At 36.0% G+C, this 26,735-nt stretch overlaps 1 protein-coding gene across 11 annotated transcripts; it reads right to left on the reverse strand.

Moving 5' to 3' along the window:
* Positions 1–201: 201 nt before the first annotated feature.
* On the reverse strand, positions 202–24,865 carry LOC111870095. Of its 11 annotated transcripts, none has more exons than XM_023862095.2 (5): positions 11,833–12,316; positions 7,653–8,009; positions 5,286–5,437; positions 3,710–3,805; positions 202–3,233 (listed from the first exon to the last, which is right to left on the reverse strand). In XM_023862095.2, exons 3-5 carry the CDS (start codon positions 5,418–5,420, stop codon positions 1,962–1,964), a joined length of 1,503 nt encoding a protein of 500 aa, XP_023717863.1. In that variant the 5' UTR covers positions 5,421–5,437; positions 7,653–8,009; positions 11,833–12,316; the 3' UTR covers positions 202–1,961. The 11 variants fall into 11 exon arrangements, 8 of the variants coding, with proteins under 8 accessions (XP_023717863.1, XP_033609573.1, XP_023717865.1 ...); XM_033753682.1 differs by lacking the exon at positions 11,833–12,316 and adding an exon at positions 11,365–11,381; XM_023862097.2 differs by lacking the exons at positions 7,653–8,009; positions 11,833–12,316 and adding an exon at positions 21,735–24,853 and having other exon boundaries at positions 5,286–5,455.
* Positions 24,866–26,735: the final 1,870 nt, after the last annotated feature.

Consider the following 26,735-nt stretch of genomic DNA (forward strand, 5'->3'; position numbering starts at 1 on the left):
GGCCCTGTGGTCACGGTGCAAGGGCCAAGAAGGCCCACCCCTTATACATTCATTCATGGCCCTGGGATCGACTCAGCCTCTAACAGAAATGAGTACCAGGAATTAATTAAATAATCTTCCTGGGGAGTAAAGCGCGGCCGGCGCGTAAGGGTGACAACCTTACCACCATCTTTGAGCTGATTGTCTAGATAATGCGGGATCCTCAACATTTCACAACCCTATGGACCTTCATGGCCGGTTACAGGGATAGCTTTACCTTTTTTACTTTACTTAATGTAAGATCTATTATAGTGAAAGATGAAAAAAAACTATTAAATAAAACTTTCTAGCACACAGGAAAGTTTGTAATATTAAAGAAATTACTGGTTACACGGCTGCAGGGGGTACAACTGCAGCTTTATAAGACGATAGTTTCAATAATTCTGTTGCAGAGCTTGCAGCATCTTTTGATAGTCATGTTTCTGACACGGTCCTTAAGAGGCTTATAAACCAAATGTTCAGGCTAAGCACTAATACTGTCTTTCTGTTTTCCCATTATATGCCAGTTGCTTTTCTCTAATGACAAGCTTCTGAATAATATTTCTGTAGAGAACATGAACCCAAGCTAACTTTCTTCCAGATTTTTTCAGAGACATGCCAACACATTTACATTTCACACATTCATATAAAGCACTCAGTGCTCTGAGGTAAACTTATCTGTCTTAAACATGAAGGGAACTCTGTAGGACTGCAACAAAATTATTGAAACCACAGCTTTACATAACACCAGACGTGCACAATTTACAGGAACATGATCCAGTAATTTCCATAACGGGTATATTTGGCCAGTTCATAGTGATGAGCTTCATCCCAAGTAGCCACATTTTTCTTCTGGTTTTGTTTGGTATGCCTTGAGTGTGAGGATTATGGACCAGTAACTAACACACTGAATGGGCATAGCTGATAAATAGTCCCTCTGTATAACAGCATTATATGAAAAGCTTTAAAATATTTTCATGCATCTACATATATTTCTAACTTGAAACTTTGAAATAATGGATGCATCAAAATATAAAGGACTGAATATATTACATGTTCTTTTTTTTGGCCGTAAACAAATTTGCCAATAAACCAGTTCAATATTATTGTACTAACACTGGTTTTATTTAGCATCTGCTACATGTTTCGATCCCTGTTTGGATCATCAGGCAGTTTCTTAAATATGTGCTTGTTACTGAATTGTCCTAATATGGATCCATATAAGTATTATTTTAAAAACTGTTGATTCCTAATCTCATTATAACATACATTGGTATTTCTGATATTATAGTTAACCTTAGGACTAAAATTGTTTAAATTAGTGTTTATACCTCATCGATACAATGTGGGTTTCTGTGATGCTTGTATATTAGAGGGTGATGATGTCTTCTGGGATTGATTGTTAATGTTTGTTTCATATGTTATGAATAATTACTCACAATTGTTGTTTCTAGTTCTATATGTATTTCTTCCTGATTTTCTTATGTCGTATTGTGGTGGAGTTATTTTCTCTTTGGAGTATGTGTCTCTTTTGTATGGATGTTTTCTTCCTACTGCTGAATAATATTCCTGTTTTGTGTCAACCACACTATGACAGACAACATGGTGCAAATGATTAAGACTGAATATATTATTTTATTTTTTTAAGCTTTATATTCTTCAACTATTAATCAGTAAGCATTTTATTTTGATATAATAATCGGCTTTGTTTTAACAACTGAAGTCCAAAGCATATAGCTTTTGGTGTTATTAATTTTATCAATGTAATTTTCTGCGGTTATTTCAATGAAAGCTACTGCAATGTGTAGGTTAATTGTGTCTCTTTATATATTAATTATATCCAAATTAATTTAAAGCTCTACATGAATATACACAATAATTACTAAATACTCTGTATGTCCATAAACAATGACTGGAATTAACATAATGGAAAAATTCAAACATCAGTGTCTTGCAGAGCTACGTTTCATTCTCATTCGCAACCTATTAAGTTCCCTACGTCTTGCAGCCTGTTCCTCAGTTTCTGATGCTCGTAATACTCTCATTCGCAACCGACCACGTTCCCTCCTTCGCTCAGCTTCTTCCTCTGTTTCTGAATGTCGTTTAAGTCTCATTCTTAGCTTCCCTTTTTCCCTCCGTTTCTCAGCCAGATCAAATATTTGGGGTACAGTCATTTCCCTTATTTCAGATGGAACGTCTTTTATTAATACCTTGGTTTGTTTTGTAATTTCACCATCAAATGTCACAAAATGTGAACTAAACTTCTCTTTCCACTGAGAGATATCACCCTGAGCTTCATCTCCTACTGTTACTGACCCCTGGCCCTCAAAACTTTCTTTGCTTTTCATATGAACAGTACATGTATTTTTATGTTGCTGCTGACAGCTGCTGACAGCACATATTCCTACTTCTTGACTTCTCATTACAAATCCATCACACTGCGCACAGTTCACCACACTGTTCAGGTATTCCACCTCAGATTTTGTACTCCCCTTGCCTTCACTTTCAGCAGCATGAAATTCGTTTTTGTCATATATATTGTGCCTGCAGTTATTTCTGTTTGCTGGAATGCACTCGTAAGGGACTGATTTAGCCTTGTGTACTACTCCATTAAGAGACTGTTCAAATGCACTCTGCTTTACATCTTGGGATCCTTGAACACTGAATGACTTGTTTTGCTGAGAACCTTTCTCCACACATACCCATGGAAATTTATTTCCTTCGGTATAAACATTTACAAGATCAACCCTGATGCCTGTTCTCCAAGAGTTATCAACCATTCCTGTAATATGTACACCCTGCCCTTGTCCTAAATAGTGTTCTTGTATTTTTATATCATTTGGCACGCATTCTTCTCCTTGAGTAGACTCTGCATGCAAAGCGCTGCCTTCTACAAGTCTGCAAGTTAATCGAGATTCAGAAGAACGAATTTCTCTCATTCGGTATTTGTTGCGTTCTCTGAGACTTCTAGCAACCTGAGAATCTGATGCACGAAGAGTTCTCATTCTGAACTTGTTACGTTCCCTTAGTCTCTGGGCCACCTCTGATTCAGATGCCCGTAGTGCTCTCATTCTAAACCTATTTTGTTCTCTACGTTTCCTGATTTGCTCTTCTTTGGGAGTCATGCCCTGCACACTGCCTTCTTGCTTATACTGTACAGCTTCATTTCCCTCATAGAAATGCTTTCCTTTTTCTGCTGTGATCCCACATGCTACCTGTACAAACAATTTTCAATATAAAAACTGATAACTCTATAGAAATTAGATGCTATACAAATATCTTAATTCATACAATTTGGCATAAAAAATAAAAATATTGTGGTTCAGATATGACCGAAAAGAAAGAGTTAATTTTTACATAAATAGCTTCTGAAATAACATTTCATATACAATATTATATTGGATTTTCTTTACTAAATATAACTCTAATGCTATGGTTACGATTTATAGGTCTTGATCACCCCCACCTTGCTAATAATCCTTGTGTAAAAGGATAATGTAGTTGACAAAATGAAACATGTTACTCATATTGCACTCAGGAATTAGAATAGCCCCTTGATGCTGTACAATATCCATGGAACATAACCACTGGTTCCATACATAAGCCTAGAATATGTGATGTATGTATAATATATCACTGTTGCTAAATATACAATGGGCCCTTTGGATGATTCATTTTAAAACTACTTTACCTCAGACTGCAGGAGATTTGAGGCATCACAATCTCTTGAAGAATTCAATGTTGCTGGTGGTTCACCATTTATGAGAGGCACTTCAACAATAATATCCTGAAATATATATAATTCAAGTAAAACATCACTTTCCTTGCATATGAAACAACTCCAGTCATGAATATTGTGACATGATGGCAGATGGTCAATTTGACTGTTGAATCTTTCCATCTGGAGATGTCCAAGTAAATTTATGAACATTACAATGTGGGAACATTGCACTTTTGACAGTCACATTTTTGGATGTGTCAAAATTTATTACTCCAACTCCATTATCATTACCAATTTCATGTACCCTCTCATTCCCAAATGTTGGTTTGAAATTATCTTCCATATCTGCTTTGGCATGGAAATCTCCTAACAGAATTTTCATGTTGTATTTAGGGAATTTAGCAAATAAAAGTTCTAGTTCCTCACAGAACCTGTTCTTCATATCATCGATTTTTATCTTCTGTTGGGGCATGAACATTCAGAAAAATGATATCACACTGGTCACCTCTTAGTGTTATGTACGACATCCTATCACTAACAAACTCTACCCTCTTAACTGCTGATATGATTTTCTTATGTACAAAATACTGATACCTAATTTATGTTTCTCATTTCTCTTTTTATAGAACCTGCCCTATACAGACTTCTTACATTCCATGTATCTAATCTCAAGTCCATTTTTCTTAGCTTAGCTCATTTATCTAAAGAATCCATCCAAGCCTGAGACCATTTGTGACATTCTGTAACAAGCTTATTTTTTACAGTGAGGAGTTAGCCCCATGCCCAACCCATAGCTGGAGGACCATCCCTTGTCGGCTGTCCGCAACTGCTTATTCAATATATTCGCAGCTATCCTCAGTACCTGGAGGCCCACATAACACAGATTGTAAATCCATTGGGAAAGGGGGGGGGGACGCTGAAGAAATCATGTGTCATTTCCAGGATTCAATTCAAGCACATCTGACATGCTGAAACAGACCAATTCCCAATAATAATTACAGTATTACAAAGAAGTGTATTTTAAAGGTCCACATACTATTTTCTCCAATGATGTCAAGGATCCAATTAATATTAATCCAATAGAACAGGCTAATTGGATGGTTTGCCTCATATCTGCAAGGTTTCACTTCCAAACCTGATCCACAAGACAGCAACTTGACAAGTTTATCATGCAATCCACCTAGTAAAATGCTGCTGTAGTACCTTAACACCAATCCATTACCAGTTACATTCATCTCCATTATTTGTAATCACCCAGGTCATTGAACTTTATATAACCTAGGAAGTAAGTATATATAAAGAAAGAGGAACTGAAGGAAAGAAAGGGATTAAAGAGACAAATGGGTAGGCAGAGAGAAATATGAACACACATGTGAGTGTAGAAGAGAAAAGTCTGATATCACTAAAAGAAGGAGAACAAGGGACAGGCAGAGTAATTATAGTTCTCTGAAGTTTAACAGCTAAACAGGCATTGCTTAGTACTTAAATTTATACTGTATTATTAATAATATGCAATAGTACTGAAAAGCGATGCAGGTAGACCAACCTGCTTGGGATAAGCAAGCGGAACACGCTGTAGTCCTATTTCCCCTTCTTCTATGCCGAGTTCATGAGTGAGCATTTCACTCTTTATGGCACTTAAGATCAAGCTTTGTGGTGCCACTTCTTTCCCTTCTGTCATGATCAACCTCAGTACTCCTGCAAGCAGAGAAACATCTACACATTGCTTTCAGCAGTAGTATCCTAGCTTCACTCTACCATTATTCAGACAATTCCAATATGTATACGTGATTATCTTAACCTGAAACTCTAAGCTTGTATGCTGTACGGTGATTAGCTGCTCGCTATTAACTCTTAAACATGAAACAAGTATATCATTCAAATGTGTTTAACCTCTGATTTTCTAGGTATACTTCAATATTCTGGATAGAATTAGAATAATTCTTGTATGGTCTATAAAAAGTGAGAAAGAAAAAGTTTGTATAAGGGATGGAATTACTGTTTTTTTGTTACATTATATCTTCATTACTGGCATTTTTTTATAGTTATTAGTGAAGCTCATTACCACTATCAGAACAGATGAAATGCCCTTCACCTTTTATTTGAGAGAGGAACCCAGCTGATGTCAGGTATATTTCCTTCTAGTGCCATTCAGGTGATCTCAATGCAGCCATAAAAATAATTTCATACACACCTTATGTATGGTAAGAAACATTACATTAAATTAAATTCCCTTTTTTAAATATATACTGGGCACTAGGGTAGTCTACAAGTTTTTCACTAATACTGGATATAAGCACATGGATATCAAATTACTAAACACTGTCAACACATCATTTTTTACATTTGTTAATATATAATTATATCATGGCTATAGGTTTTATTTTTAACAGTATCATACCCATTTGTGGAATCAGCCAGAAATGTCAGGTACTACTGAACATCTGTGTTTTCTTGAGAATACCATATTATTAGTGTGGATGCTTCATTTGTGTTTGTTTTCTTAGGTTGATTATATTGGTCACAGCTATATAATATTTGCTACTCATAGTGCACAACCCTGTATTTGGATCCACATTATATTTGTTTCTTATAGAACCTTATAAACAAAAAGACTATAGCACACCTGTTGTTAGCAACAGCATTAGTATAGTAGGCTCTCATTACACTCTGGCTTTGATTATGTTCCCTAATATGATTACAAATAAGATCTAAAAGTTTGTGACAATGGTAGATTAATACAATTAATATGTTGTTGGACATTATCCATCATCTTGTCTGTTCTTAAAAAACCATCCGAAGATAGGGGCTAGCTCTGTCTATTGGACCCAACTGAGTAGGTTTTACCTGAAGACGGGGACAGAATCCAGTCCCCAAAACGTTTTGTTTTTTAAAAGAAACAGGACGGTTTTTTAAGAACAGACAAGATGATGGATAATGTCCAACAACATATTAATTGTAATGATTACAAATGTTTTATGACATACAAATTCTGTGAAACATTTTATTTACAGTGTAAGATGGTACTGCAATAGTCCTTGCTGTAGTGTGCAAAATCCATAGTCCATTATGAATAGGTTGTATGTTCCTTCTTTCTCTAATATATATATATATATATATATTGTAAATAAAGGGTAAAGCTATCCCAGTAGCATGCCATAGAGGCCCATAGGGTTCTGAGACATCAAGGCTCCCACATTTTCTAGACAACTGGCTCACATATGGCAGTGACATCAGCCTTATGCTCCAGTCACCCTTTGCCCCCCCAGAAAGATTCCTGGTACTCATTTCTTTTAGAAGCTGAGTCAACCCCAGGACCAGAGTGCAGCTGGAAGGATTAGGTCAATTAAAAATTCAACGACACTGGGAATCAAAGCGTAGCATAATGCCTCAAGCAACTATGCTACCACATGTCCCCTGGTTTCTCTAATGTCAGGATTACTTCGTTCAAATGGCAAAATTGCTTGACTACAGTCTGAAATTCAGGATTATTGAATTTTTGGATTTTGTTCATCATTCGATATTCTAAGAAATAAGGTTTCGGAAACTGGATCCATTTTCATCCTCAAATTACACAGTGGGAAATATCTGCTCGGGGGGGGGGGGGCATTAGAAAGAGGTAACCCCCATCACTGGTCCATCCAGTAATCCTCAGTGTCCAACACTGCCACAACCATTTAGAATTTACAGTATGAAATAATTCTTAAATTTTATGTACATATTTTAATCACTGTATCAGTGCTGCCTACATAACAACATAGACTCCAAAAATAAATAAATGACAATCTCACTTATAACACAGGTATGGAAGCCGTCTTCTGACACCTGTTTTATAACGAGTGTCTTCTATGTTATCATTTTATCTTTAGAACACATTTACTACATAGAAACTAATTCTGTCTACATTACTTACAAGTATTTTTATTCGCCAAGATATGCCGATATCAGCACTTTCCTTAAACCAAGTTTTTCAAAATGTCTCCATGTTTCATGTTAAAAACTGGTTCAAGCATTCAAAAGTTGATAGGAGAGGGATACATACCATGGTGATCCCATTAGCCATTTATTTTTCAAAATAAGGAAAACATGATAAAAATGGCTCAGACATTAAATTTTGAAGAGGATGTAAAACATCTAAAATTATCTGGCTGAACTAGAAAAATATAAGGTTTGTGGACTTTTAATACCCCACTGCAGTAGAGATAACCACTTAACTGGCTCAACTATCAACTTCACAGATAATGAAATATGAGAATAAGCAGTTCAGACCCTGAAAATACAAATTATTTATATGTGATTAAACCAACTCAGTACAATTGGAAGCAAGATTACAATAATTACATGATCTAAATCTGATGTTAAATGATGCAACATGATGCATTTAGTAAATACTTTGTTTTGGCTATTCAAAGAAACTACCAGAATACTCAATTGTGCAAATTCTAAAACTTACTTATTCAAGGCATTTACCCAACCTTTTCCTGCTATAAATTTAAAATGGGTATCACCTAAAGTAGAAGATATAACAAGGCCACTACAAATAAAGAACTCATATGGATACGATTGGATATCAGCAAAAATTTTAAAAAGTAGTATTCAGTATATTTCTTCCCCCTTAACTTATATATTATATATATGTAACAGAATGTTGATTACTGGCAGATTTCCAACAAGATTAGAATTTTTCAAAATAAGACCTATATTTAAAAGAGGAGACAAAAATGACACATCTAATTACAGTAGAACTTGGTTATAACGTCATCAAAGGGACCTAAAAATAGTGTCGTTATAAACGAATGTCGTTGTAACCGAAATGGGCACTTCCACAGTAGCCTTATGTTAGTCACGTAAAAATCTACCAAAAACCGAGTTAAAATGTTGCATTTTTTAGTGAAATACGTAGTTAAGTACAGACTAACGTAACATTAACGTGGAATTGCCCAAATGTGTAATATCAAAGACATATTACAGCGCTTTTCACTGACAATACACACAATATTTCACGAATCACTTTAACTTTCTCTTCAATGCTTAAAACTTTCCTTTTCATTGCCATGTTTTCGCTACTGCACTTCTCTGGGTTTAGGCAGGAACACTATAGGGTAAGTAGACAATGTGAGGTCCTGTTAGACGAGATTCTAGGAAAGGAATGCAGTTAACAACCTGCCGCGTCCTCTTGCACTATTCACGCAGTCCCACCCCACACCCTTGTTTTCGCATAAAACCCACGCTCCTCTTGCAGCCCGCGGTCGTATTCTTCCAGGACAGTCACGTCAGCAAGTAGAGAAAGTGAGGGTGGGCAGACACATCGAACTTTCCCACGATATCAGAGAAATTCAGGAATGAAAATGACGTTACATACGAGGTTGATGCATTTGTGCATGTCGTACTAAGCAAGGTATAAAAACAGTTGCTTTATGAGGAATTAGTTCGTACCATTGAATATTTGACGCAATAGACAAGGTGTCGCAGAAACCGATGTTGCTATAACCAAGTTTTACTGTATAGACCTATTTCGCTCCTCACATCTCTCTCTAAGATTTTTGATAGACATATTTCGCTCCTCACATCTCTCTCTAAGATTTTTGAAAAAGTACTCTATAATAGATTAATCAACATATTAAGGATAATCATAGTCTTGTTAATAAACAGTTTGGCTTTAGGCTAGCATCATCGACAGATTGCACGTCTTATCACTTAATTAATAATATCTTAACAGCATTAAATAGTAAATTATTAGTTGGGGGTATTTTCTGTGATCTTCATAAGGTATTTGATAGTGTTAATTATGATATTTTGTTGTTCAAAATGGAATTCTATGGGATTACAGGAACAGCTTATAATTTAATAAAATCCTATCTACTAAATAGATATCAGAGAGTGTTAGTTAATGTTAACTCAAGTAAATACTACTATAGATGGGAATCTGTTACTGTTGGAGTCCCTCCTCAGGGGTCCATACTTGGTCCCTTGCTCTTTCTCTTATATGTTAATGATATGCCTAATGTAATATCTGACATCTCAAACCCTGTCTTATATGCTGATGATACTACTCTGATAATTACAAACCCTGATATCCAAAGTTTGAAAGAGATACAAATACAGCCATACAAAGATTAAATAGATTGTTTCATAGCAATTTATTATCATTAAATCTGGGAAAAATTTATTTCCTTCAATTTTTAACTAAAAACACTAATGCAGCTGACTTAAATATATCATATGGAAACAGACAAATATCTTGTGCACATACCATAAAATTTTTAGGCTTAATAATTGATAAAAATTTATCATAGCATACTCATATTGAACAATTGATACCTAAACTAAATAAAGTATCCTATGTAATTAGATTTTTGGAACCACTACTGTCTTTGGAGACCTTAAAAATGGTTCATTTCTCATTAGTCCATTCAATTATCTTGTACGGTACAATATTTTGGAGTAGTTCAACTCACTCTAAAATTATATTTAAAATTAAAAAAAGGATAATAAGAATCATTACAAATTCTGGCAGCATTGATTCTTGTCGAAATTTATTTAAGGAACTGTCTATTTTACCATTCTACTCTCAGTATATATTCTCTTTATTAATGTTTGTTGTTAATATTAAAATGAACTACGATGTTCATACTTTTAATACAAGATCTAATTGTGATTTGCATTTTCCAGTGGTAAATCTGACTGTATGCCAGAAAGGAGTATGGTGCTCTGGTATTAAACTTAGAATCACCTTCCATCAACGCTTAAACAAATATCGTATGATATTCCTAAATTTAAAGTGGCATTAAAGAATTTCCTGACCACCAACTCTTTCTACACTATGGAGGAATAGTATTGTTATAAATAAGAATTTTGAAATTTGACTATATCTGAAGTATTGAAATTGCTGATTTTATGACTGTAAATTTTGATTATTTTGATTGTAAGATGTCAACTTTATGTTTTTAAATGTACTATTTTGTGTATAAATATTGTGGTTCTATTGCATGTTTTTATAATTTGTCCGATCATGTATAAGAAAATTTATTGTGTTGACTGGTTTCAATCGTTTTTTGAAACTATGCATGTACGGGGCTTGTTCCACATCCAATGGCGTTTTAGCCCCTCTGGATCTATGGAATTGGAAATAAATATGAATATGAATATATACATATATAAAACTATACTAATAGCTACTGAGGAAGCAAAGCAACTGTCCTTACAGTAAGTGATAAAACCACTAAGTATCCCCCTTACATTTAATAATTGAATTTCTTTGGATCAACCGTTATTAAATCTGCATCTTTGTATGTCACTGTCAAATCCTGCCATGTAAGGTGTCAAACTAATTAAGAAGAAATTAATGCCTACAATACAAAAAACTTTCTAAATTTTCTTCCTGAAAAAAAGAAACTCTACAGATATCATTAATTATATCCTGGTACATTTTCAAATATTATGATAAATGCTCCACCCATTCTGACTGCATGCTCAGGTGTGTCCATACACAATTCACACTAGCAACATTAATATCCTGAAATCACCAATACAAACATCGCAGGTGACAACTTATAAGTATTAACTGTGTGGTTATGTATGTTAATATACTCGTATCTTTAATTTATCAACTTCTCTGTTTCTACCTGAAATGCATATTTACTTCCAGGTGTCATGTTTACACCGTACGAATTATTTCTGCCAGACATGTGCGTAGTCTTAAAATTACAAACACGATGACGGCACTGAATTTTTTGCTTAAGTATATCTTGTTAAACCACGAACACATTTGTCGTCAGTTTATGAAAATGTTTTTTGTTCAGTGCCTACATTACTGACATTAAAATGGTCACAAACTGTGAACCCTAAGTTATCACAGAACGCGCTGGGTTCTCCATCTTCTCCATCGTTCCGAATAGAATATGCATGCGAATCCGCTAGAGTGTTATGAATTTTATCGATATTACAATATGTAACTCTACTTCCCGTTGTCATTTTCATAGTCAGCCAATTATGATCTGACTAAACCTACTTTTACAAAACAAATTGTTTCGTTGTATTAAACATGATCAAGTTTCCTACCTTAACCATGTAAGCATAATATATTCACTTACCTTTGTGTTTGTAAAAATAATTTTATGGTAACACGCTCAAGATCCTGTCCAAAAATATGTTTGCAAGATTATATGTACACACAAAGCAATTACTTTGTTTTCGTTCGCGTATGACCCTAATTCAAACTCCATTTATTCGTGGACTCTACTATTCACTGCACACTTTGTTGGCGTCCGCTGCTCGTACTGAAACAGTGACCATCACATGATACTGACCATACTGACCGATCCTGACATTACCACCAATGATCTTACAACTTCTACGGGTTCTAGGACACGAAACTGCCATAGCCATCAGAATTTCAACAATAACAATGTCCGGACATGTCACCCACCTCTTGCCCACTTAAATCTGTAGTACACACATGTAGTGTCAATGAAGAAAAACTGAGTAAATAGTAAATGAAATTACACATAGTCGACATAATAGCAAAATGCAAGTCAGATCCATGCAGTGCAACAGAATGCGGCAGTATAACATATTTTTTAATAATTATGGTTAGTACGGGATTCAGACACAGACGTACTGTAAAACACAACTGATGCTGATGTTCTGTAGTGTAGTTTGTTGCGAACACACATGAAAACTGCTAGCCCATTAATGGTACATTGCCTGTCAGTGACCTTGTGTTTGAAGTAGACCTTTTAATTCATTTGTCTGAATCTGCAGGTCTAATCCAAATATGGAGACTGCAAATTCCTGCAAGATACTGGTACCTATGGTTCACATCCTACAAGACCATATTCATTTCTTAGCATACTGTTCTTTTTCTCTCCACCCAACTTTCAGGCTGGAGAACCATCCCTTGCCAAGTGTTCACTACTTCTTTTTCAGTATATTCATAGCTACCATCCATATCACGTCATTTTCTTCATTGACAAACTAAGGACATGCCATTCCCACTTCATATATGTAACATAAGAATCAAACTTAAATCTTCATATACCTACTTCAGAAGGGAGTGCAGCACATGAAAATAAAGAATTACAAACATGGTTCTGGTGGTGAAGAAAAATGACTCATAACTTCTTTGCATACATTATAATTTTATTTACAGTTAACGCCATTTTTGTGTCACAGATAATTGGTGGTTTTAAGGTTCTTTTCCATCAGGTGATAAAAAAATGCATCAGTTCTTGTCAACTTGTAGAAATCAGATGCCTATAGATACTGATAAATGGCAAAATGATTTAACCACTGGTGGACAATGTCTGGAAATACTAGATGAACAACCTCCACACTTCCAAATACCTGATACAGACATAGAAGAAGGTGCGTCTGTGAACCCACATGTTTATATGTAATGAGAATGTGTTTAGGGATGTAGGAATGCCCAGCTACTAGCCCATGGGTATCACTGGATGCCTGTGCCATCTCATGAGTGGAGCAAGCTGTGATTTTCATTAACAATACTTTAGAAAGTAATCATTCAGCATGACTGTGCCCTTCCCCAATTTTCATGCCAACTACATATTTCATTGAACAGCCATTTTCTAGATACAGAGATCAGCTGTTAAAATTTGATCACCTGGCTGCCACATCCTCCTGATGTGAGCACACACTAATATTTTTGTGGGAATGTACCAAAGAAATCATTTATGCTGTGGACTTGTGTAAGATTTCAATGAAATGACTGGTCTCATTTTGGTAGCAGCAACAGACTTCCCAGGCTAAACTAGACAACTGGTTTGTACCATGGACTCCATTCAGCACAGCTTTCGTGAATGTGTGAGCCAGAGGTGGTAAGTTAAGCACTTCCTGTGAAATACACAGACCTGTGCAAGTTCCAAGTATACAATTAGACATTTGTGTTAAACATAATGTGAAGAAAAAGCCAGTAACTTCAGAAAATTTTCTTTTCATTCATTACATTTAAATGTAATGAATGTGGATGTTAAATGTAAATACCTGCATGTATACAATAATGTAATTATTTTCTTAAAATTTCATAATTAAACAAGTATAATGAATTCATCAATTGGATTTATTGTGAGCTAGCCCCTAAAATCTGGCAGTAGTATCCTGAATCATGCTGTATATAATTTTCCATGCTGGCAGATATAACTTAATTGAATAGCAGCATTTCACATTGCAGCCACTGTATATTAATTGACTGAGAGTTCAGTGCAAAATGCACACAGGTGGCTGAATATTATAAGGTGATAAAATAACACAAAGATGAGTATACAAAGCTCATAAAATATGCAAGTATTGAAGTATATGAAAGGAATGCTTTTACTTGAATTCACCATTACATTGGAACTTATCACATAGGTTTGGGCAGGCTACGTATATTCATGTAATACTACATTTCTCTTGCGCACTGCCATATTCACAAAACATCTAGTGAATGTCCTCCTAAGGAAACAGAGGAGCAAATGCAAAAACCACTATTTGATTATATCTTTTCCTATCCCAATCTTGTCCAATTTTTTGGTATGCACCATTGAATGTTTCATCAGTTTCCAGCGTTGTGCAAACCTCTTTCCACATAATTCGCACGCATGAGGCTTTTCTCCAGTATGCACCACCATATGAACATTTAAATCGCCTCTTTTAATGAATCCTTTTCCGCAAATTCCACACACGTGAGGCTTCTGTCCCGTATGTATAAGTTTATGGGTTTTTAGGTCACCGTGCTGGTAGAATCCCTGCCCACATGTCTCACAAACGTGCCTCTTTCTTTCTCCTGTATGTATGTATTCATGTGCTTTAAGATTGTGTAGTGAAGTGTATGCTTTTCCGCACACCCCACATACATGCGGCTTTTCACCTGTGTGCACTATAGAGTGGGTCTTGAGGTTGCTAAGTTGTGTGAAGCGCTTTCCACATTCTGAACACACATGAGGTTTAATGCCTGTATGCACCAACAAGTGTTGCTTGAGATTGCTCCGCAGCACAAAACCCTTCCCACACACGTCACACACATGTGTCTTGCTGCTGGACTGGCTGCCCTGAGGCTGTTCAACAGCTGAAGGACCTGGTCTGTGCAGTTCAGTATCTTGCTTATTTTCCTCACACCTGATAATTAGATAATCATTATACCTTAACACACTTCATATATTATAGAAAACTTAATTTCTACTGGATTCTGTCTTTTCATCAAATATATATGACAATTACTGGATTATTTACACAAACATAAATGATAAGTGGCCAGTAAAACCAGAACACGGACAGACCTACATTTCCACCTTAGATTTAAATTCATTCTCATTCAGGATACAATATTCTGTTAGCTTGCTCTAGTATCTCCAGGTACAGGTTTTTGTCATACATTTGGGGAGTTCAAGACTTTTATATCAAGGTGGTGGTGGTATATTAAAGTATCATACTACTTTAATTACATGTTACTGTTGCCTAGTTTAAAATTACAATGAGGAACATCCACTAACTTTGGTTTTCCAGCAATTGCATGATGTTGGCTGATACTGTGACTAGCTGCATCCACTTTCATCTCACCTCTTGCATGCATAAAATGAAAACCACAGATACTATTGTGGCTTGGATGGGAAGAATTGACTCCGACTTCTCCCTATGCAAATGTAAGTAAAATATACACCTTACAAATAAGATCTTTTACACACAGAGTTACCATTGCCACCCTGTTACAATGTATGGTTAAAACACAAACAACAATGGCCCTGCATCACCAAAGTTCTGCCACCACAGAGTTTAGGTTTAATATAATTTAACTATATATTGTGGTGGTGTGATTATGGTGGCACAGCCATGGAAGCTCATGTTCAAGTGTCAGTATCACGTAGTATTAGCCATCTATCCTTGTGTACAGATGAGAACTCGTTGGAATATAGACAATTTTTCTACATCATAAAAAAATTTTAAATAAAATACAGAAGTTTAGAAAATGTGAATGAATTCTTCACAGAAATTTTCACTTGTAAATTACCTTTGCTGAACTAACTGAAGGAAGGCCTCCTGACGGCTTAAAATATTCAGAAGCTTTCTGTATCATGAAGCCCAAGAACTTGTAATACATTTTAACAAAGATTTTTCTTAGAAGAATATTCAGTACAACTCTTAATCTGCGGGTCTCTGATATTATGTTAACTATTCCATTCTGTCCTTTCATCAGGCTTTTGAAGTTTCATATGCAGCTTCAAATAGAATAAAATTAATGAATTAAGTACATCCAAGTGTTACTTTTAGCTACTAGGGACATTAGCTTCATATTGAGATATTCCAGTCTGTGAAGAAATATGACAACTTCATTACGAGGATTTATAATTGGGAAAATTATATAGAAATGTGACATATTAAGTACAAAACTAAACACAAACCCTGTGTTTAATAAAAACACTGACAAGACAGAAAATTTAAAGAACACAGAGGATGTGTAAGCTTGCCTTCATAATTCCACTATATCTGCCATTTTATTAACTGAATCCGCAAAGTTGGTGATACAGTTTCACTAAAGCCAAGCATAACTTGGTTACTTTACCACTTTCAAGCACGTGAAGACCATAATTTTGTTGGGTCTAATAACAATGTATGTATGTAAAGAAAAAGTTGCTTTAAAATTGGTTATTGATGAAAATGCGTTCAGTAAAAAATACATCACCATAATATTCAACACAACTGAAATTCAGCAAATGATACACACTTACATAGTACATGTATAAACATCAGAAGACATTTCATAAGAAACAGGAGTGAATTTTCTCAAGATCCAAAGTAGTAATAACATAACATTTTTTGTATGTATGCATTTGTAAGAGAAGAAAATAAACACAATGTTCTAATTCATAGTCATACACGTATTTGTCAAATTTAAACATAGTTTAATTTTTCTTGGATTCAGTCAGGTGAACAAAAAAACTGTTACACAATACTTTACAAGTACATATTCAGAAACAAGAGGAATCAACAAATTTCTTATGAGGCATTCATCACATAGAAATATATATATATATATATGAAATTCACTTGCTAGCGAAAATAGCCAACAAAATTTGCAAGACTCAACAGAAAAACAGAATATTAGAAAGACAGTGTTCTACCTAGGTAAGGACAAGTTGAACCAATGGAAAGGAATTTGGTACACTAACTTAACAAATACAAGCTGGGGGAAAAATATGGGCAGCTCTGTGATTAAGAAAGAGCACTCATCTCTAACTCCAAGTTTGAGCAACAATGAATTTCTTTTTTAGCCAACATTCCAATGAAAGAAGTCAAACACAAGTGCACATTTTTTAAACTACCTGCAGGTGCAAGTGTTACTTTCAATCCCTGTAGCAGCAGGTTTTACTACATATGAGATGCAAATGCCATACATTATAAAGATTCATATTCCATTCATCTCATCAACTGCTTAATTGGTAACACAAACATGTCATGAAACATCAAACCAATTCAACATCTATGAACTCAAAATACCATAACGTATACAGAAATGTACTTATTAAAACAAGGTCTCACTATTTTTATTTTCCATAGAATTGTACAGAAGATAACAGAAAACAGATTATGGGATATATGCAAATGACTACATTCCACCTTTCTTATGATATATGGCGTTTATGTCGAATTTGCAAAAGTTACATGAACATGTTATTGTTCTTTGCAAGTCCAGTCCAACACAGCACGCCACAAACACATACAGGACATCATCAAAGAGCCCTCTTCTCGAGAAAAACAAGGCGGCACACATTTGGCCCCTGTCAAGAGAAATAATACGAAAGACGACACGAACCTACTTGGTTTATAAATTCCAATAAAATCTTAACAAACCAATTACAAATATTTTGATATATAGGAACAGCCACTGTAGTTGTAAAAACTTTAGATTTTATACCCAGTTGTATATTATTAATATTATATGTATATATTTTAATGTTCAGAACATATATTGTAATAGTAACTTCCAACTGTATTGATGTAAANGAAACCGGGATCCTGGGTTCGAATCCCACTCAGGGCATGGATGTTTAGTTTGTGTGTGTGCGTTTTTCTGTGTCTGTGTACAGGCAGAGGCCTTGCGACAAGCTGATCACCCGCCCAAGGAGTCCTACCGAATGTGTAAGATCTAGAAAAACCGAAGTGAACGGAGAAGTTCATGGAGGTAGGCCTAGGCCCACTGGGGCTGTAGTGCCAAGGAAAAAAAAATATATTTTAACATTCAGAACATATGTTATAATAGTGGCTTCCAACTGTATTGATGTAAAGGTGTCCCTCTGATGATGGTCTCTGAAGACCGAAACATGCAAGGGCATAAATAACTGAAAAAATCGTCACCAGTCATACTGGAAGGAACTGTTTAACATTTCATGATCCAGTTCCTCCTTTGGACTGATATGTTCTCTACTACACGTATTTTACAATGGAAGATATGAGTTATGAACCAAACATCAGTACTCTACACAGTTCGGTTTTCATGTGCATGCAATACATGCATATAATTTAATTACCAGGAGATAAAAGTTACCAGCAGATTCTAGATTTGTGATCTATATAGTACATCATGTAAACAAATTAAAGAAAATCAACAGGTCACCAAGTTTTCATGAAGCTGTTAGATAGAGATCGTAGCAGCTGTTGAAATAAAATAAAAACCGAATTACAAACCTGGCTGACTTAGTGGTTGAGTAAGAGGCTTAATGCTGGTTGGTTTGTTGGTTGGGAACCAAGGAAAATCTTGTCTAGATCAGTCTAGTTGTTGATGCATAGTTATTTTGAAATTGGAGGCCCTGCAGTGGGAACATAAATCAACACTGAGAATAATATTTTTGAAAGAATATTAAATGGCCCAACTGAAATTTAATATATTCAAACAATAAATACATCAACTTTAGCTCCAAATTTAAAAAGCAGTGATTATTAACAATGTTACTTTGTTAATGCCATGTCTGGTCTAGAAAACCAAAATTACTGGCTGTGGAAATTCACTGCGCTGACCATGCAACACCCTCTATCCACTAAATTTGGCACTAACTTCACTGACAAGCGATGGTCACTCAGTTGGTATATTTCACTTGCGAACTAAAACCACTGAGTTTGTTTGTTGTTAATGCCATGAAGACAGTAATGTTTTAAATGACAGTAAGAATAAACACCAACTATGTCAAATGCATTCCATTGTCTTCATGTTTTCAACTACCATCTCTATAAAATTAATAATACCAGGTTGGGAAATTACTAATACCATCTCTCTTGTAGGAAAATTTTATTCATCTTGTAAAAGTATTGTGGCATGTAGATCATTGCTAGCGATAACCACCAAACAAACAATTAGACAATACCTCGTAAACTGCAACACAGCAGCGGTGTTTTCTATGCCATCCATACCAAGATGTTATAAGCAGAACAGTAAGAGTCAGTGGAATTAGTGGGAGAGTTGGTCGGAGAGTGAGGGACTTAAGAGGGCTGCTGTATTTCAGCCGTTGTGAGCTGTTGCTGTAAGAAGCTGGTAACTGAGGCTATGGATAGCTTAGGAACCCAAAGGAAGGGGAATGTCTGCCACTGAAACCCGCTACCGAGCAAAGGCTAGTGAAGACATGGCTGTGGACACCAGTGAGTGAGAATGTGTATGTGTGTGTGTGTGTGTATGTGTGTGTGCGCGCGCGCATGTGTGTGTGTGTGTGTGTGTGTGTCATAATGAAATACACAGACAGAGTCATCATTGGGCACAGAGACAATTGTGTCAAAATGCTAAGTGCTCACCAAAAACAAACTGTATGAAATCAGTGCAAGACTTGAACACTGCCCTTGAAAATCCCTTTCACAGGAGACTGGGATTTAAAGTTTCAAATTTGCTGTTTCCAAAGAGCAATGTCAGTTCACGAATATGAACTTTTTACGGAGATGCAAGGGAGGCACAAGTAACAATGGAACCATTTCTGATATCTGCTGTCACCTGGATGAATTTTGTCTATGATGCATTGGTCTAAGGGTTTGTAAAATGTGTAGCTGGTCCAGTCATGAGGAGAAAGAAATCATGCAAGAAGTGTGTCTCTTCTGCTGGACTGGCCAAGAGATTTATAGCAGGCCCTTATGTGATATAAATTTCATAGATTAGTACATGTGAATACATTTACAAAAGTAAATATTTATTATTAATTAGACTGTATTAATTTTTGTATTCATCAATTAGGGTGTGAATTAAAAGGAAATCTTTTAATTCTATTTTTTTATTCGCTTTGGGTGGGGGTGGAGTCCAACTGGGTCCACTCGGCATGGCAGCCACTGATTGGCCTACTGTAGCCTCCCCCGGGTGATTGTAATGATGGAGAATTTGGTGGAATGAAGATTGGCTGGGGAAACCAAAGTACTTGGAGAAAACCCGCACCAGCACCACTTTGTCCACCACAAATCCCACTTGATCAGACCTGGGATCGAACCTGGGCCACTGCGGTGGGAAGCCCATGACTAACCGCATTTTTTTCTATTAATGGATAAGCCTTTAAAGCACTTAGACTTGAGTTATTGTCTGTGAATACCAAGTCTATGTTTCATATTGACTTTGTGAACATCTGGGTTTGTTTGAAACATTGCTGTTATCAATCATGAATGACCGAGGAGCCAGTTTGTACTTGCTGGCACCTGCCATGATCCTGATAACTTTTCTGTTGGCTTTTCAAATTTAAGTGATTATTAGTTTTCCAGTCCTGAAGCACTTGAGGGATTAAAAATCCTCTTTCTAGAGGATAATGGTTAAGGGAAGACACAGATTCAAGGTGTCTGAGAATACAGTAACCTACGATATATACAGGGACTTGACAAAATGTATTGTATAATAAGGAGCTTCATAATTTTTACTCTTCACAAAATACTGGGGTGACAAAATCAAAGATTATCATGAGAGATATGGGAATTGCTTGCAAAATGTTTGTCAAACAGCCTGTGGAAACTTAGAAGAGCTAAGTGCAGATAGGAGTATAATATTAAAATTGGTCTTAAAGAAATAGGGTAAACTGAATGCATCAGGCCCAGATAATTTCTTCTCTTACAGAGTGACTATTAACTGCTCCAGTTAAGACTCATTCCACAGTGTTACTTAGTTGAGACAAGGTTGCCAAGCATATATTAATTATTTCTATCAACTGAGGAGATCCTTGCAGCAACTAGGAGCAAATATTTGTTGAAAGCATTACTGTTTGCTGAGGAAACTTCTATTTCAATTTCAATGTTCATTCCTATTTCACTGCTATGGGATATGGAGCCGAGGCGGTGGGAGTGGTGCTGCTAGAAACCAGTGTATCTGGGAGGTCTTGTGACCGGCCAATTCAATCAAGGTTTTCCTTGGTCCCAGAGCAAATGCTGAGTTGGTACCCAAATTCCACGTTGCACTACATGCTTCACATGCAGCACCCCCCNCCCCAATAGTAACATCATGAAACTTATTATACTATAACTACACAAGAATGACATGTCTTATATCATGTATAATGATTCATGGACACGAAATAAATGAAATGAAATTTTACCTCTTTTCTTATGACATTCCAAACAGTTTCTCTTTTATTGTCCAAGGTCGTTATTTGTTTACAGTACAGTCAGCTGGCTGAATAACACTGGCAAAAATCAGTGTTTTTAAGAGGTTGCTGCTATCACTACCTTAGGGGCAGAGATCCCTGTTACACTTGCACAATATTTTAAGTCCATACTTCATTTATTTATGATTTTCTTGTTCAAATATATTGTAATAGTAAACTTGGTTCAAACATTTGAATAAATTTAAATCTCTTAAAATTACATAATACATATATAGATTTTGCAGATCACTGCAGAAATGAAACACGTTATGAAATATGACGGAATACATTTGTATATTCCTAACACGCGTTTCGAAGTACAGTATGACGTTACACCGAATTCCATCCTCATACCTCCCATCTGTAAAATTATTTGGAAATTGATACATGTAGGCCTACTACAAACTCACCATTCGCCAAATACGGATTTCTTTAACAAATGGAGGCATTGCCTCCGTATTTCAGAACATTATAAAACTGTATTCGCTTAAAAACTACACTGTATCAAGCCCCATTACGAAACATGCTAATTCACTGCCTACTGTATGTTTCAACGTGTGTAACGTGAGAAATATTTTGTTTAGAGTTATAATTTTTTCAACATCTTTCGTTTATATTGCTAGGAAGGCAAGGAAGGCAAGGAATATTACAAGTGAATGGGATACATTCCAGTTAGCCCTGCAAGACAGACATAGATATATGCGACATGTTACGATTATTAAAACTATGAATGGTAATTGACAGCGGTTAAATTCGTCCTATGTAATACACTGAGGTGGGATGAGATTATTTATAAATTGAATCGTAACATAGCTCTGGCCTTACACACCATCGTGCATGCTAGATTGTTTCCGTGGTTTGCGCTTACTCTGATAATGCAGTTCTAGTATAAGCCGATATGAGCAAATTAGGAAGTAGTTCTTCCTAAGTTTCGGAAGGTATTTACATTCGATCAGTGAATGTGATTCGTATAAATAGCGTATCCCTTATGCAGCCCATAATAAAACCACAAGACATAGAGGGAATCTACATGTATTACAGTCACATTTAGCAGTAAGGCAAAAAGGAGGTTATTACATGTGTGTTAAAATTTTCAACAATTTGCTACTCTATGTAAGAGATTTGGTACAAGACAGGAAACTTTTCATAGGAAAACTAAAAGAAATATTAATCAATAATTCGTTTTATTCAGTTAATGAATTTTTGCTTTATTGTAAAGATTTATAATCAGAAATATGTTTATTTGGGTATATTTTATTATATTACTGTGCAATTTATATCTAAATATGTGAAAACTATAGTTCATCGTTGAATGCATATGTATATATGAGTAGGAAGGAGAATTATTATATATTGCTAATTATCTTTGTGTAATTATATGTATAACATTGTATCTATTTAATTGAGGTATTCAGTTTAGATTTTAACTATGGTCGAATTGATGTCTCTGAGATTTTATCTGTGATTGTCTTCTGACTATTTTTTGACAAGTTTTATATTCAGTGCCAGTTGCACACTTATGAATACTGTGAAACGCTGATGTATGTACTCGTATGTATGTAAGTCACGCTACAGCATCAGGTGTTTATGTGAAAGACTGTATGCCTTGTGGCCAGTCTTTGGCAAGTATGAGAAGTAATTTGGAGCATAACATGTAAATTAAACATTATTATTTTGTACTTTTAATTACAGAAAAGGTTTCCCAAGCTATCAGCCCTCATTAGTTTGAATTTTACATTATGTTTAATAGAAAACATTGTATACTAGGGCTAGCATATAGTTCTGTTCATTTCCCAACAAGAACTGCTCACAGTTAACCACTCTTAGTTGGCATGCACACTTTGTAACAAGACAATCAAGTTTCAATGCAAACCAATTGTCTAGGTTGGCCTTAAATGTCTGCTGCAGCTACTAGGACTCAATTTGATCAGGTTGTCCATCTTGTACTTCCAATACAAGTGGTTTCCTTGATGCAGTCCTGTAAGAAAAAATCTGGACCCAAACCAAACATGATAGGCAGATGATCATACCCCCACAGCCCTTTTATAGATGATTCTTGTTGATCCATGCATCTGGAAAGCGTCTGTTCAATGAATTATGTACATGGCATGAAAAGTGGCACCATCATGCTGAAACCACATGCCCATATGATCACTAAGTGGATAAGCAAACATCTTCCCATAAAAGAATGAGTGTTCTATGAAAGAAATCAGTATACGGGATTCTTTGAAAGTGATTCACTGCTACATGTTGTACACTTAGGTAAGGCCATACAATTCAGGGTCGAACATTTACTATAAGTTTGTGTTGAAATGGAGAGAACTGAATGACGTGAGGATTTGGTACATGCAGTAAATTTGAAACACATTACTAAGAAAATTACTTCAGTTATGATACAGAGGAGCATAGTGAGGCTGTAATATTGTGAGATCTTATGTGGCTTTTCTAAATTTGAGCTCTGGTGGACAATGAACCATTCACTACAGCTAAGCAATGTATTTCATTAAGAAGGGTGTCAGGTGTTACACATTTTATTTATGTTTGGCCATTATGTACCCTTAATTTTTTGCAAGTTTTTATGCAGGGTGTAAATAAATATGTTACAACGCTCTGTGCTAGATAGATGGGTTCAGTCTGATATTTTGTTCATACATCCATGTCCGGAAATGCTCTGTTTACGCGCTAGGGCCTCTGAAATGTGAAGGAGGATGCCGTTACCTCTGTGGCTTACTATTGATATTTACTTAACATTTCTCCAAGAGACCTTACCCGAGCTGCTGGAAGTGGTGCCTTTGGAAGACCATCATGAAATGTGATTCTAGCATGATGGCCCCCTGACACACTGCACTAATGTCATCCGTGAGTATTTGGATGAAACCTTTGGCAACAGATGGATAGGATGTGGAGGCCCAATAACCTGGCCCACTTGCTCCTCTGACTTGAATCCATTGGTTTTCTTTCTCTGGTGGTACATGCAAAGCCTGGTGTACGAGACTCCAGTGGAGACAGAACATTATCTTGTGGCAAGAATTGTAGTAGCAGCTGGATCCATCTGGGAAATGCCAGGAATCTTTTGAAGAGTTCAGCAGAACATGCAATCAAGTTGGTAGCCGCCATTTAAACACCTTTTATAATATAAAACAATGATAACCTCCACTCAAACTTAAGCATTCTATTGGAAACTTTTTTTGGCCCATAGTGCCAAACCAAAGCATTTCCGGACATGGGCGTATTAACAAAATATGATCACACTGAACCATCTATATATATGTAAAACTTTGCACAGTGAAGTCTAAGTTTTCAATTTGTCATGAGGCATCATAATCAAGGTCACTCCTTGTAAGCATAAAATGCAGCAGTAGATGAACTTCATTGAGTGAGTGTTTTTATTACAACTGATAAAAGTGTACTGCGGAAGTAAATGTTGCACATATCAAAATTTTGTGATTCTCTTATATTCCTAGGAGTGGTGGTTGTGTTGCCTGGTTGTAAATTAGAATAACCGAGATATACTTCACTCTCTACTATTGCAAACAGGTCACCTTTCTAGGTGGCCTGCCACACCCAGGCGAAATACAAACTTCCTTTGTTCTGTTGTTGCATAAAGATACATATCTTTGGTTTCATACACACAGCACAGCCAATGGAGAAGTTTCAGTAGCAGTAAAAGTTCACAACTAGAAATGATACCTGGTAGAGGGTTTCTATTGACAAACTATTCATTAGGAAGATGTCCAAGACTGCAAAAACTAAGTCTGCAGTATCAATCTTTATAATCCAAAGCGAATACCTTAATCCTCTACATGAAACAACATATCATTTTCTGGTGATCTGCCTTGAGGGCATCTTCTTTAAAAGTTACCATCAGCGTGAAAATGAGAAGTAATTTGATGGGGATTTTTACAACAATGTCTAAAATTATACAGTGTCAAATGGTAGAATCGTTGGAGAATTATGAGTCTAAAAGTGTTCTGAAGAAGCCTAACCAAGGTTCTCTGCAATCATCTGCCTGAAGGGAATGAGGAAAATTAAGAAAACTTCAGTCTCAGTAGCCTGTATCCTCGCTGATATTTGAACTGAGCACCTCCCAAAAACAAGTTCAGAGCATTACTGATAGACCAACCTGCTCAGTCAGCAGTGTTCAAAAGAGTAAATCTGTACTGTGCAAATATTGTCCTAACCAGATAAAAAAAAACAGTCATTACATATTATTACTTTCATATTTTCCAGAGAGTAGACAGTGGTTTGACATCAGAGTTGGCTACTATATCCTCCTCAGACTTTGCAAGGTTGAGTAAAATCATTACAAGCACTTCGTGGACTGGTGATTTAAATATTTAAATCACCCTGGGGACCGGCATTTTTAAACCTACTACCCTAACTTGTGCACTGTTCACTTTAAAAATTAATATAAAATATAATTAATTTTATGAACTAAAATTTTTGGAGAACACTTACCAAAGCTCCTAGAAGTGCTTCAGAGTGATATTTCTGGAAACATTCTCCTCTGTGAAGAGGCATGACGCAGAACTTGCAGAAGTAGGAAGTCTTGCTTTGCGTCTTTTGCACAGCGCACACATGGCACTGTCTAGAAGGATACTTCCCCGTCAATTGTTCGCTCATCACAATTTTCATGAGGGTATGTTTCCGCATATCACCCGAGAGTCGGCCAGGGGGGTCCATATGAGGCCTCCGTGGAGTGGGAGTAGATGGTCCCGGTCATACTACGTCTGTGTCTGACGCAGGTTCTGCCGCCACCGTGAGGTCTGTAGCCCAGGCTTTTGCCACATTCATGAGAAATGCCTTGTATTTCAAAGTTGAATTTTCGTTTAGCTCTTTGAAAACCAAAAATGAATTGAAAAGGGCACAATTTATAAGCCACAAGGCAACTTTCTTCATCCATTTTACTGTTTTCCTAGGAAGGGAATAATAGGCCAAGTATTGGTCAGCTCTATCAACTCCCTTCATGAACATATTGTACTGAGAAATACAAAGAGGCTTCTTCTTCACTTGCCCGTGTCGTCTTTGAACATCGACCATGCTCGAATTGTGAATAGTGGAAATCATATTCACAACATGAGTATCCCTCCAGGACTGAAGAAGAATGTCCCCCTTCCTCCTGAATGTGGTGTCACCACGTTTCAGGGATTTACATTCTTCTTTTAGATCTGGAGGAAGGCCTCTGTTCACCCTAATTGTACCACAAATACGTACTTTCCTTGAAAGTAGGTATTCTGCAGTTGCCACACTGTTATAAAAATTATCTTGATAAATGTGATAATTTTGATCCAGATAGGGATTCAAAATGGAAACAATAGTTTCTTGCAATTTCTTGCCTTCACTGGAATAAATTTCTAAATTTCCAATACAGCCTGAAGTGCTTTCCGTGACTACACAAACAAGTAGGCCAT

The sequence above is a fragment of the Cryptotermes secundus genome, unplaced genomic scaffold, assembly GCF_002891405.2.
Source record: "Cryptotermes secundus unplaced genomic scaffold, Csec_1.0 scaffold545, whole genome shotgun sequence".
NCBI lineage: Eukaryota > Metazoa > Arthropoda > Insecta > Blattodea > Kalotermitidae > Cryptotermes > Cryptotermes secundus.